At 36.1% G+C, this 13,774-nt stretch overlaps 1 protein-coding gene across 1 annotated transcript in view; it reads left to right on the top strand.

Annotated features, from left to right (window-relative positions):
- The window catches only part of MALRD1 (MAM and LDL receptor class A domain containing 1), a 518,391-nt gene that overhangs the window by 155,353 nt on the left and 349,264 nt on the right, over positions 1 to 13,774 (top strand). Inside the window, exons 21-22 of the mRNA XM_020872693.2 lie at positions 8,578 to 8,754; positions 11,562 to 11,724. Coding sequence (XP_020728352.2) covers positions 8,578 to 8,754; positions 11,562 to 11,724 — 340 coding nt within the window. The remainder of the gene's footprint in view (positions 1 to 8,577; positions 8,755 to 11,561; positions 11,725 to 13,774) is intronic.

Genomic DNA, 13,774 nt, shown 5'->3' on the forward strand with positions numbered 1-13,774 from the left:
TCATTAGTTGTGGTACATGGACTTAGTTGCCCCACAGCATGTAGGATCCTCCAGGACCAGGAATCAATCCTATGTCACCTGCATTGGCAGGCGATTTCATAACCACTGAACCACCAGGGAAGTCCTGACCAATGTCCTTCTAACTGACGTCCCTCAATAGCAAGACCTCTTAGCCAGTCCTTGATTACTCCAACCCCCTTACGCCTCAGGACTTTTATACCTGCCTTAACCTGTTCCTGGAATGTTCTTCCTCCAGATATCCATTTCACCTCCTTTTTTCTGATCTCTGCTGGAGAATTTCTTCTTTAGTAAAACCTTCTCTCAACCTATACCCCGCCTCTCTCTCAAACATACACACGTCTCTTCTTGTCTCTTTACCTGACATTTTCCGTCTCCTGTTTTTGTCCACAACACCTATCACCTTATAGTCAAATTTGATTTTCTCCCATAATGATGTTGCCTGGGAGCAGGGATTTTATTTGATCACTGCTGTATCTTGTAGTATAAACAGAACTTAGTAGTAGGCACATAGTAGTACTCAGTAAGCATCTACAGGATAGATGGGTGGAGAGATGTCTGTTATTTTAAGTGCTTGTATATTTTAGTTTATTATTACTATTGCTAAAATATTAATTCTGTATGTAAGATGCTATATGTCAGCCTCTTTTAAAAGCCAAATCTCAATGGCTCATAGCCAGTAGCATTTATTTCTTGCTCTCAAGTGTGTCCGTTGGCATAGAAAAATAACAGCAAGCATACACTCTTCTTGTTCATATCTCTGTATAGTTCTATGTTGTTTTAATTGTTTTAGTCACTGAGTTGTGTCTGACTCTTTTGTGACCCCATGGACTGTAGCCCACCAGGCTCCTCTGTCCTTGGGATTTCCCGGGCAAGAATACTGGAGTGTGTTGCCATTTCCTACTCCAGGGGATCTTCCTGACCTAAGGATCAAACCTGCATCTTCCTGCATTGGCAGGCGGATTCTTTATCACCGAGCTACCAGGGAAGCCCCATAATTCCATGTTGTTCCAAACTATATATCGGTTCTGTGTGTCCTGTCTATCTGGGACCCAGGCTGGTGGACCAAATCCTTGTCTGACACATTCTGTTTTTAAGTCAGAGGGTTAGAAAGAGAAAGCACACTTAAAGCTTCTATTAGGGCCTTGTGTCTACTCGTTTCCACTGGTCAGAACAAGTTAAGTGATCAAGCCTAACAGTGGGGCACGGCAGTATTCGCTACAGTCAGGGAGTTTGGCAAGGGCGGAAAATACAGAAAGTCCTTAAAAGAAAAGGAGCTGATAAATGGTCATAATCCATGGTGGTCCAGTGGCTGGGCACCTGCCTTCCAGTGTAGGGCATGCAGGTTTGATCTCTGGTAGGGAACTGGGAGCCCTCATACTGCCGTACAACTAGGCCATGCACCGCAACAACTCTGAGTCCGTCTGCCCTAGAGACCACGTGCCGCAACCAGAGAGGAGTCCATGGGCCTCAGTGAAGATCCTGTGTGCTGCAACTAAGACCCAGCAGTGCCATAAGTAAATAAGTAAATATATATTAAAAAACACACTTCTTTAAATATTGTCTATCACTCTCCATATCATCTCATATAATCCTGTAACCTTTTAAAAATCTGGAATAGTGCTTGGTCCATCACAGGTTGAAGAGACCTTGAGTGATAAATAGATTGGATGTGTTTGTTATCCCAATTTTGTGGAGCAAATTGAGAAGGAGATAGCCAGTCTAAGGCTGCGTAGCTATCAAATGGCAGAGTGCAGTCTTCTTCTTTGGCTCAGAATGCTTACCACTATCATTATATTGCTCATCAAATGCATTAACCTCGCAAGGAAGAAAAAGTGATTTCCATTTTAGGGATATGAAAAGCGAAACTTAAAGAGCGTAGGTGAGTGGGATGAGAATACACTGCTGAAAGCTGTAGTGAGATTTTCACCTAAGGTGTCTGATTTCAGTAGCCAAATCACCTCCAACTCTTAGCTTGGGGAGAATGCCTGTAACCCCAGGGAATAAAGAATTCAGAAAGAGAACCAGGGCATCATGGATACTGTTGCTGCTTTAATGATTCTGCTGCATGTATTCTGTGGCTGATGTTTCCAAGGTGGAGAGGAAAGAGCTGCCAGAAACAAGGGCAGAGATGTGAAATATCAGTTACACACCATTAGTTCCAATTTTCTGGTTTACATTTTGGAAGAAAAATATGGAATTTTAAAGACTGTCTGAACTGTGTGGTTTTCATGTTGGCTTCATAACAAAAGAAACTTTGGGTTGAAACTACAGAATCTGATGAAGCCATGTGTCTCATAAAGGAAGTTGATGTAATCTTACTAGAAGATGAAAATGAAAATAAAAATTAGGCTTTCAATAAAAATATTGCTTTTGATGATTATCAGTCAGTTGTTTGTCATGACATCACATTAGCTGAGATGGGATCAGTGTTTGTAGGATCACTTACAGACGTTGCTTTGCTTTCAGTATAAACATTATCTATGGCATGTTCCCCCTCTTGATTGACAAAACAAAACAAATAAAAACTAAAAAAATAAAAATTAAAAAAAAAAACAACACAAACTATTGACCTCATGTCCAAAATACAGTTTTGTAACCTGTAATTTTATTTTATACTAAAAATGACTAAAGTGAAGTAGATCATTTCATTTTTACCCATTTCCTCAAAATCAAACTCCACCATATCTCCCTTATTCCTTTTGGATGAACTCAATTTTCTCTAGCAACCCAGGATTGAAATACCATAGTCATCTTTGGCTTTCCCCTTAAACTTGCCCACTTGCGGATCCTATTAACTCTCAACTCCAAAATATTTCTCACATCTGTTCTATTTTTTCCATTACCTCTGCCATTTCCTTGACTCAAATGATTGAGTTTCTTAACTGCAATCCTTTATTACTTTTCCTCAATAATTTTTATGCCATAAACTTAGTTTCTTTCCACTTAATCCTAGATGATTATTACTTGCTCTCTTAGGTCCTTCCTCTCTCATTTTCTAACTTCTAGTTGTTTCTAACAATTTTCAAATCCATTCTCAATTATGGATTGTGCTGCCTTTGTTTCAGTACTTTGATGACAGAGATTCTAGTTTGAAATCTAATTCAGGAGGAAAATAGAGAAACAGCTGTTTAGGCAAGATTAATTACATTTCTAGGGAAAGTAGACATTCTTAACCATGCAATTGAATCGTATGATTTTTTGCATCAGTGTGTGATGATGTTGTCTATTCCCAGAGTAGATAATGATGCGGAATGATGGCAAAGTTAAATAGCTTTCCCTTCACCTTGAATTAGACCTTCAGAGTAGATTATTTTGGAAGAATTGTTGCCAGACATTCAGATTTAAAAATATTATCCCAGAGGAAGTATCTGTTTTGCATTATGCCTTCCATCTTCAATCAGAAAAGCAAGAAGTACATTTCTTTCAGCAGAACACATCCACAGGAGTTTTCTTTCTTGTGTCCAAGATTATTGGTGAGATAGCTGAGTTATTTGGAAGAATAGATCTGCGATGACATGGCATCATGACATACTGTTTGCCAACTGAAAGAAAAATCACCTATATACTTTTCTGTTTTTTTTTTTTTATTTGCACTTTCCATTTTGTATTGGAGTATAGCAAATTAACAATGTTGTGATAGTTTCAGGTGAACAGCAAAGGCACTCAGCCATACATATACATGTATCCATTCTTCCCCAAACTCCCCTCCCATCTACACTGCCTCATAGCATTGAGCAGAGTTCCATGTGCTATATAGTAGGTTCTTGTTGGTTATGCATTTAAAATATAGCAATGGATACATATCCATCCCAAACTCCCTAACTATCCCTTCTCCCCATCCTTTTCCCCACCCCTGCCACCAAAAGTTCATTTCCTAAGTCTGTGAGTCTCTGTTTTGTAAGTTCTTTGCATCATTTATTTTTGTATTCCCCATATGAGAGCTGTCATGTGATATTTCTCCTTCTCTGACTTCACTCAATATGACAGTCTCTAGGTCCATCTATGTTGCTGCAAATAGCATTATTTCATTCTTTTTAATTCTGTGTAATATTCCATTATATACATGTACCATATTTATCCATTTCTCTATCTGTAAATCATAAATAGTTCTGCAATGAACATTGGGGTGCAGGAATCCTTTCAGATTGAGTGTTTCTCTGGATACATGCCCAGGAATGGGTATTTTACACCAGTTTAAAGTTTTAGAATTCAGCATGCATATTACATTGATTAGTTACTAGAATTACTAATTATTAGAGTGAGTATCGGACTTCCCAGGGGGCACAGTTATAAAGAATTCACCTGCCGATGCAGGAGATGCAGGAGATGTAGGTTCAATCTCTGAGTCGGGAAGTTTCCCTGGAGTTGGAAAGGGCAACCCACTCCAGTATTCTTGCCTGGAAAGTTCCAAGAGGAGTCTGTGGGATACAGTCCATGGGGTTGCAAAGAGTTGGACATGACTGAACATGCATAAGAAACAAGAATGAGCATCACGATCCAAGGTATTCATATTTTATTTTTCCAAGGAAAGTTGTTACTAAGTCAGGGGCATTTCTTGCATCTGATGATACCTTAAGATTGAGAAACCGTATTAACTCTTTAGAGAATGCTTAGCAACAGTTTTTACCATGTTCCTCTCCTACCCACCGAGTAATTTTTGCTTTGCTGCCAAACAGGCCGAGTTATGGAATTTTTGACCTCTCTCCTCCTTTGCCTACACATCTTACCAGCTTTATTTGTGCTTGATCAAGTCTCCCTTCCTTCTACAAAGGGTGGTGTTTGTTTCAGTGGCAAAATGTGTCCGTTGTATTGTGTATGCTTTTACGATATCACAGGCAACTTTTTACTTTCTAATACTAAGCTGTTTGGTGTGCCCATTACATTTATTTCAGGATAATAAATTTCATGAAAGCATTATGCTTTGGAAAAAATACATATTTTGAAAGGGAATACAGATTCTGAAAAAATTTTAGAAATGCTGGAAATATTTCTTCTAGGCATAAATGAAGAAATTTGAAACTCAGTGATTATAATCTGAAATATACTTGTTTTAGTGTTCTAATATAGTTTTGTAAAGTGATTAGCATATATCCAGGGAAAAGTTTTCTCCAAAGCCTGTGGTCTATGCAACTTAATATTTTTATTATGTCTCTAGAAAATAAAACTGGACAAATAACTGAGTTATTTTAAATTTAAAAATTTAAAAGTTTGTCATCTTTTATTTGAGGAAAATGCTAAATACCCCAATGGAGAAGACTGTTAAAATACTTACATTTTAGCTGGAAAAAACACTTTCCTCCAATTGTTCTTTTGGTGCTCTCAAATACAAAGATACTACACTTAAGACTGATTAATTTTGGTGGAATACAGAGTAATGAGAAAAGGACAAAGAATTTCAAGATTTAAAAAGCCTAGTCAACCTCATGCAAAAATATTAGAATAAATCCAGATACAAGCTTATGGAAAAAAGAATTAGAAAAACAATAAAAAGGAAGATTATGTTAAAAATAGCCAGAGATTAAAATACAATTACAGAAAAATGGAATTAGGAAGACAGTTGAATATTATTTTCAAAGTTCTGAGAAAAAAATGACTGTTAGTCTAGAGCAAAGCAAAATTCTTTCAAGAATGAGCATGAAAAAAGGCACTCAGTATGACATCCAGAAACAAATGAATAAATGAATTTACTGTACCAGACTCTTACCAAATGAACGATGTAAATGTCAACATTACAAGACAGAATTAGTCAAACCAAGGCTGAGATGCAAAAGGGAATAGACAGCAAAGTAAATGAGAAGCATACAGGTAATTCTTAGCTATACTAGTGGATGACGAATGTGTGATATGACCAGAATGTTTATACACTCTTGAGGAGTATAGACATTGATGCAATTGCTTTTGAAACTAGTTTGGCATTGTGTGTGTTAGTCACTCAGTTGTGTCTCCTGCATTGCAGTCAGATTGAGCCACCAGGGAAGCCCCAACTTGGCATTATCTATTATAATTAAATGTGCATGCTCTGTATAACTAAGCAAGTTCATACCTAGGTATATCAGGAGAAATGTACAAAGAAACACATCCTCAAACAGGATCAACTCAAGAACCACTGATGGTATAATGGCTACAAAACATATAAAAACATATGTTACATAGTCATATAGTGAACTATTATACAGTAATCAACCCCTAAACTGCAGGAACATACATTAGCTTGGATGGGTGAATATACAATGTTAAGAAAAAATTAAGTTGCAGATTATATAAAGAATGAGTCCATTCATCTAAAGTTTGATTCTCAACAATGTGACCTCATGGTCTGTAGCCTGCCAGGCTCCTCTGTCCACAGAATTCTCCAGGCAAGAATACTGGAGCGGGTTGACACTCCCTTTTCCAGGGGATTTTCCTGACTCAGGGACTGAACCCAGGTCCTGCATTGCAGGCAGATTCTTTACTGTCTGAGCCACCAGGAAAGTCCAATACATTTCATAATAAAATATAAAATGATAAGCAAGAAAAGTTTGGGTTGCACAATAGATTAATAGGTCAAAAAGTGGTCATTTGTGTGAAAAAAATTGAATTTAGATTCTTATCACAGACAATAGAGAACAATAGAGGCCACATGGAGTAAAGATCTAAATATGAGAAGTAAAGCTATCAAAACTTCATGAAAATTATCAAAGACATATTTATGATATTAGAACAGGGAAGATTACTTTCAGTGAAAATTTAAAGCACAAACCATAAAGGAAATGATTGATATATTAAAGTTAGAACTTTTTATTTTGAAGGGCAACCATACAAAATGAAAAGGCAAATCATAGATTAAAAGTGCTTATTTTTCACATAGATAAATGATTGAGGATTAATATAGAGAATATAGGATTAATTTAAATTTGTGAATTAATAAGAAAAAGACAATGGATTCAACAGAGAGAGCAGAGGATGTGAATAGTCAAAAACTATAGTAAAATACTTGAGTGGCCAAAAAAGTCTCAGTAATTAGAGAAGTACAAGTTAGAATATCACGGAATTATTTCAGGACTGTTACTGTGGCAAACATTAAAAAAAAACTCATGATACCATGTGTTGGCTAGAATATGAGAAATGCACACATTTCTGGGTGGAAATGGTAAACCACCTTTGAAAACATCTAAAGTTGACTAATTAAATATTTTGTAACTTTGAAATTTCATTTTAAGACGACTTGTCTTGGAAATACTCTGGCATGTATTCACAAAGAGAAATGTACAAACACATCCAGTGTTGTTCTTACTATCCTACTTGAGAAGAGGTATACCAGCTGCAGACTATTCATACAATAAATGTTGAATCTGGGTATTCATTTAATTGAGTACCCTAAAGCAGATAAAAATGAATGAATTGATTATGTGTCAATAGAGAAAAATCTGAAAAGTATGTTTTGAGTCAAAATTACAAGTTCAAAAAAATATGAATATTATTTATGTAAAGTTTTCTGACACAGTATATATTTTATACAGAAAATGTTTTTTTAACATAGGATACAAAAACATGCATTGGAGGAATTCTTACTATATTCAGGATGTCAGTTCTTCCTAAATTGATCTATAGGCTTAATGCAACCCCAGTCAAACAGAATCCCAGTAGATTATTTTGTGAATATAGAAAAACTAAATCTAAAGTGTATAACGAGAGGCAAAAGACCTGGAATATCCAATGTAGCATTGAAGGAGAACAAAGTTGGAGGACTGACACTACCGACTTCAAGACTTATTATAAAGCTTCAGTAATCAAGACAGTGTGGTAATGGTGAAAGAACAGAGAAATATTGGGTTGGTCAGGAAGTTTGTTTGGGTTTTTCCATTCCATTTTATGGTAAAATCTGAATGAACTTTTTGACCAACCCAGTATTTTATGGCAGTGACAACTTTGGCTTTAAATTCTCTGCAACTGGCATGCATATGATACAGAGATGTTATTAATAAATGCTTATTGAATAGCTTACTGTCTAAATTAATTAGCTTGTATAAATTTCTTCTAAATTCTATAATATCAGAAATTATTATCTTAATTATATAAATACTTCTGGGTGAAGACTTTTGTTTGGGTCTGCCTTGCAGTCTTTGAATTCCAACTATGCAGGGATATCTGAAACAAACATGAGATGTTAGATTCATTATGAAAGTGAAAGAACAAAGTTCCTTTACATAGAGAACTTGAGAGTTTAATCTGACCTTGACTCTGGTTCCTAATGCCAGCACCTGGGATTACTTTGGTTCCTGAAGATCATCCAAGCCCTGCTCTTGAGCCACCCATTTATTCAGTGAGCTCTGAAGAGTTTTCAATAATTTCCATCTGCACTTTCACTATTTTTATAATCAGAGATATCCAGAGTTATTTGCCGTTACTAAGACCATGGACCCCAATTTATATGCTTACATAAAGTTCAACAGATTAGCAAATGATATCAGATATTTCTTATAATGTTGAATGTGAAGCATACTTAGTAAAGTTTATTGTGTGCAATCTTTAAAGAAATGGAAAAACTGCAAAATGATACTTGTCTATTATTTCCAGGTCATTTGCCTGTGAACCTTCCAACTCCACCAGAAACTACAGTTCCAGTACCACTGCCTCCACACAACTGTACAGACGGTGAATTTGTTTGCAGGTCTGATGGTCAGTGTGTTGAAAATATCCGGAAATGTGATTTTAGATATGACTGCCCTGACCAATCAGATGAATCCTCTTGTGGTATGTGAATTCCAAATATAGCCATAAAACAGATAAGAAAACACTAATGTAATCTCAAGTAGCATTGTAATGTCCTAGTTAGAAGTCTTCAACCTGATTTAAAGCAGTTTCTTAATATAAAAGGTATTTGTATAGAAAGTGATGGAAGAATCAGCATACATCTTCTATCATGTCCAACAAGAGGTAAGTGTCTTTAATATTTTAGATTCAAAATACTTGTTTTCATGAACTTGATTCCAGGGCTATCATTTACCAGCCCTTTTAAAATTCATCTTCATTTTGTCTTTATTCTTCAATATCACTAAATGGAAATATTTAGAGAAAAAGCATAATACCCTCAAATAAGATGAATCTGTTCAAATTTTGCCATTGTCAAAATACACATATAAAATGAATACCATGTCAAATGTGCAGAGTTAATAAGAAAATCAATCCTAGTACATGTGGACACTTCAGTAGCCATATACTGTTGAAAGATGGTATCCATTTCTTGGCATCTACCAATCTATGACTTTTTAAAAATGGATCTAGGCAAATTATTTAACTTAAAAGTGAATGTCTCAATCAGAGATACAAACTGAGAGGAGGAAAATTAATCTGCATCTGAATAGGCAAAGCACAGAATCAGAAGAAATAAACACTTGTGAATTTTTCCCTTCCTTGCTCATTATTAAGTATTGATTATATGTGAATTTACCATAATATTGCTCAAGTGTCTTGATAATATTAAAGATTTAGAACATACAGACAGTAAGTGACATTCTAATTTGTCTGTGTCAGCCTCATCAAGGAATTCCAAAACTTAAAAAATATAGATACACATGTAAACTGCTAAGTCGCTTCAGTCGTGTCCAACTCTGTGCGACCCCATAGACAGCAGCCCACCAGGTTCCCCCGTCCCTGGGATTCTCCAGGCAAGAACACTGGAGTGGGTTGCCATTTCCTTCTCCAGTGCATGAAAGTGAAAAGTGAAAGTGAAGTCGCTCAGTGTCCGACTCTTCGAGACCCCATGGACTGCAGCCTACCAAGCTCCTCCGTCCATGGGATTTTCCAGGCAAGAGTACTCGAGTGGGGTGCCATTGCCTTCTCCAACATGTAAACTAATCAAGGCCAAAAAACCCTCATAAAATCAAAGCTGATCCACTTTGTGAATGAGATGAGACAGTAATTAACTCAAGTTGGTCAGGAAGATACACTGTGTATCACAGATGTGGGATAATGGAAGATGTTGTGGTATTCAGTCTTCTTCATGGGATGACAATAGAATCCTCTTCTAATCACGCATAAGTTATCTTTCTAAAAGTTTACACAAAATCTAATTAATTACATCTAATGAGCATTTTTAGTGAATACTGACTTTCTTCATAGTTCGGCTTAGAAATTTTAGTAATGTCATTGATGATTGGATGGGATATTTTGCTAAGTTTCGTTAAGTTCTTTAAATGTCTTGAATGCTTACAATTAAATTATCATTTTAAAATCATGAGGATGTTTGTTTATTTTGATTAAACATGAATTATTGCCATTTATTTCTGAACAAATTGTATGTCTTGCCTCCTTTATCTCTTTGTAAGACGAACTATTGTGATAAATCTTTCTGTCATCTGCAGTCTTACATTTTGTAATTTTTTCATTGTAATAAGAACACAACATAAGATTTACCCCCTTGATACATTTTTAAGTGTACAATATGGCATTGTTGACTATAGGTACAATGTTGTACAGCAGATAGCTTGCCTGAAACTCTGTCCTATAATTTTTTAAAAATCTATACTTTTTAAGGTCTTTAAATTATATGAAGAACAAGATTGTATTGAATACTTAACCTCTTCACAGAATAATCACTTAATCAATATTAATATCAGTGATTAAATAACACACCTGAATGTCATGATTAAAATCACTTTTTTTGATGGGGTGTTTCCTTCTCAAATTTTATGTTAAACTGTGAACTCAAGTTTCTAAATGGTGGTAGTGGTAGTCTCTGCTGTTATTGTTTATGCCATCTAAAGATACCCATGGCTGATTCATGCTGATGTATGGTAGAAACCATTACAATATTGTAACATAATTAACCTCCAATTAAAAATTGAAAAAACCTGGAGGTTTTTTTTTTTAACACACCAGGCTTTCCATTTTATACACAAAACATTGATTTGACTCTCTTAGAAGTAGAGGATTGAAAACAGACAGATATATGAACACATGCAGAGAGAAGGAGGGGGCAGAGAGGAAGAGAGAGCTTTTGTTTTCCCACACAACCTATGTATTTTAAAAAATCACTGTTTTTTAAGTTTTTGATACTGGAATACAGTCATAAGAATATTGAAAACTTTCAAGGAAAGAGATTCAGTATGAAAGCTGTTGAAAATCTTATTGCTTTGAATTTAAGTAATTTGGGATTTAGTTTTCCAGTAATACTGTGACAAAAGAACAGACTTATCAGAACTTGGAGGTCATATAAGCAATGTAAGTGTTGTGTCAGAAGAGACTGGTGATGCTTGAAGTGCTGCTTTAGGAGCTAATTAAAATCTTACTTGTTTATGAAAGCAGATTCTTCAGTATGTGCTTTTATTTCCACATTTCAGTGACTATAGATATTTGAATATAATACACCTAGATTTCTTTAAAACTCTTCAAGTGATTATGTAAAGCATTTGCCTCATTATTTCAGTAATGTTGAAAAGTTTGATTAAAAATTTTAAAAATCCCCAAGTGTAAGAAAGTGCTGATGCAGATGGAAATTGCCATTTATTGATACATTTGTTGTGATTAGCTCATCTTTTCTCGGTCCCATTCTCTTCAAGCTATGGACATTTGCAGTTTTGAAAATGGAAGCCTGTGTAAATGGTACCAGCCAATTTCAAAAAAATTAATTGAAGATTCAAACACATTCAGATGGGGACTTGGTAATGGAACCAGTATTCATCATGGTGAGGAAAATCACAGGCCATCAGTGGATCATACAATGTAAGTGACCACATATTTGGAAAATGTCTCTTAGGAACTGTTTATTAAGCACTTCCCAAATTGCTGCCTTGCCCCCTTACCCTGTTAGTGCTCTTGTAAAGATGAATGTTTAAGTGAGAGAATAAGTGGACTAAGTATTCTTTCTTACAAGATTGAAGAAAACATTTAATTAAAAAAGTAGTAAATGCTCTTATAAAAGTCATAAAGAGTAAAGAAAGTCATAGAGAGAAAAATACTGTATATTAATGCGTATATATGAAATCTTGAAAAATGGTATCATTTTTCTTGCTTGCTTAGTTGCTCAGTCACGTAGAATCTTTGCAACGCTTTGGACTATAGCATGCCAGGCTCCTCATCTATAGAATTTTTCAGGCAAGCACACTGGGGTGGGTTGCCATTTCCTCCTCCAGAGGATCTTCCCAACCCAGGGATCGAACCCACATCTCCTGTGTCTCCTGCACTGCAGATGGATCCTTTACCTGCTGAGCCAATGGGGGAGCCCCCCTCAAATGGTATAGATGATCCTATTTGCAAAGCAGAGTTAGAGTATGGACACCAAGGGGGTAGAGGGGAGTGGAATGAATGGGGCGATTGAGATTGACATATATACATTATTGATATGAAACTATGTGTAAATAGATAGCTAATGAGAACCTACTGTACAGCACAGGAAACTCTACTTAGTGCTGTGTGGTGACCTAAATGGGAAGGAAATCCAAAAAAGAGGGGAGATATGAATGCATATATGTATATATGCTTCCCAGGTGGCACTAGTGGTAAAGAACCCTCCTGCCAATGCAGGAGACATAAGAGATGTGGGTTTGATCCCTGGGTGGGAAAGATCTCCTAGAGGACGGCATGGCAACCCTCTGCAGTATTCTTGCCTGGAGAATCTCATGGACAGTGGAACCTGGTGGGCTGCAGTCCATGGGAGCGCAAAGAGAAGGACACAACTGAAGTGACGTAGCGCACACACACACACATACATACACACATATAGCTGATTCATCTTGCTGTGTGGTAGAAACTAACAATACCGTAAAGCAAGTATAATAAAAATTAATATTTTTTAATTTAAAAAATTTAGAAAAAGCATTTCATAGACTGCCTTCAATGTGTATGCAATTTATTATACCTCATGAAGTCTTTGTGTATTGACATGCATTTTTATTGTGTTTCAATATGTTTTGCAACTGTCTGGTGAGGATAGATGACATAATCCCCATTTCCTTGGTCTCTATGCTCTTCTCCAAGTAAACTACTCCTTTACATGCAAAAAAGTCATAGAACCCAGAGAAAAGCATGCGTAAGTGAAGAAAAATAATTTGTAATATGGCCCAGGATCCAGAAGGAGTTATATATTCATCCCTTCTCCAAATTTATTTTCCTCTTTTCTTCCTTTTTAAACTTCTCCTCTGTCACCTTGCCCTTTCTCTCTTCTTCCAGTCATTGCTCTTTATCATCGTTTATTTTGGTCTTTTCTTTCAAGTTTTAATAACTCATTCCTTCCCCTGTTTTGTAGTCTGCAAATAATACTCCCTACAAGCTCCCATTTTTCTTTTTTCCTTTTAATGATTTCAAGGAAATGTTACTGAAGACAACAAAGAACTCCCCGTTTATATTACAGAGAATCTTTTCAAAACCTTTATGCCTTCCCCCTTCTCCGCCGGTAAAGCTTTATGACCCCCAGCTCCTGTGGTTGGTTGCTGCTTCAAAGAAAACTAAAGGAATATCTGCTGTCCAGTCCATTATCGCCCTGGCTGACTTGACCTTGCACTCAAGGGGATCACTGTATCTTTAGTGTACAGTGACTTTATTTTCCTGACTGCCTTTTGCACCCTGATTTTTTGAGCTCTCTTTTGTTGTTTGTGTTCCATTAAAATGGTTCCAGTTTTTCCATCATTTTGTTTAAACATCTGCAACCAAGTTGCCCAAAGTATATAGAGTAGCAGATATGAATGCTGCGTTGTTTTGACCACATCTGACAATTGGCAAATAAGTTTTTTAATTTCACTATACAAAAGTTTTCTTGGGCTACTTCTCACATAAA

The sequence above is a fragment of the Odocoileus virginianus genome, chromosome 9 (genome assembly GCF_023699985.2).
Source record: "Odocoileus virginianus isolate 20LAN1187 ecotype Illinois chromosome 9, Ovbor_1.2, whole genome shotgun sequence".
NCBI classification, from domain to species: domain Eukaryota; kingdom Metazoa; phylum Chordata; class Mammalia; order Artiodactyla; family Cervidae; genus Odocoileus; species Odocoileus virginianus.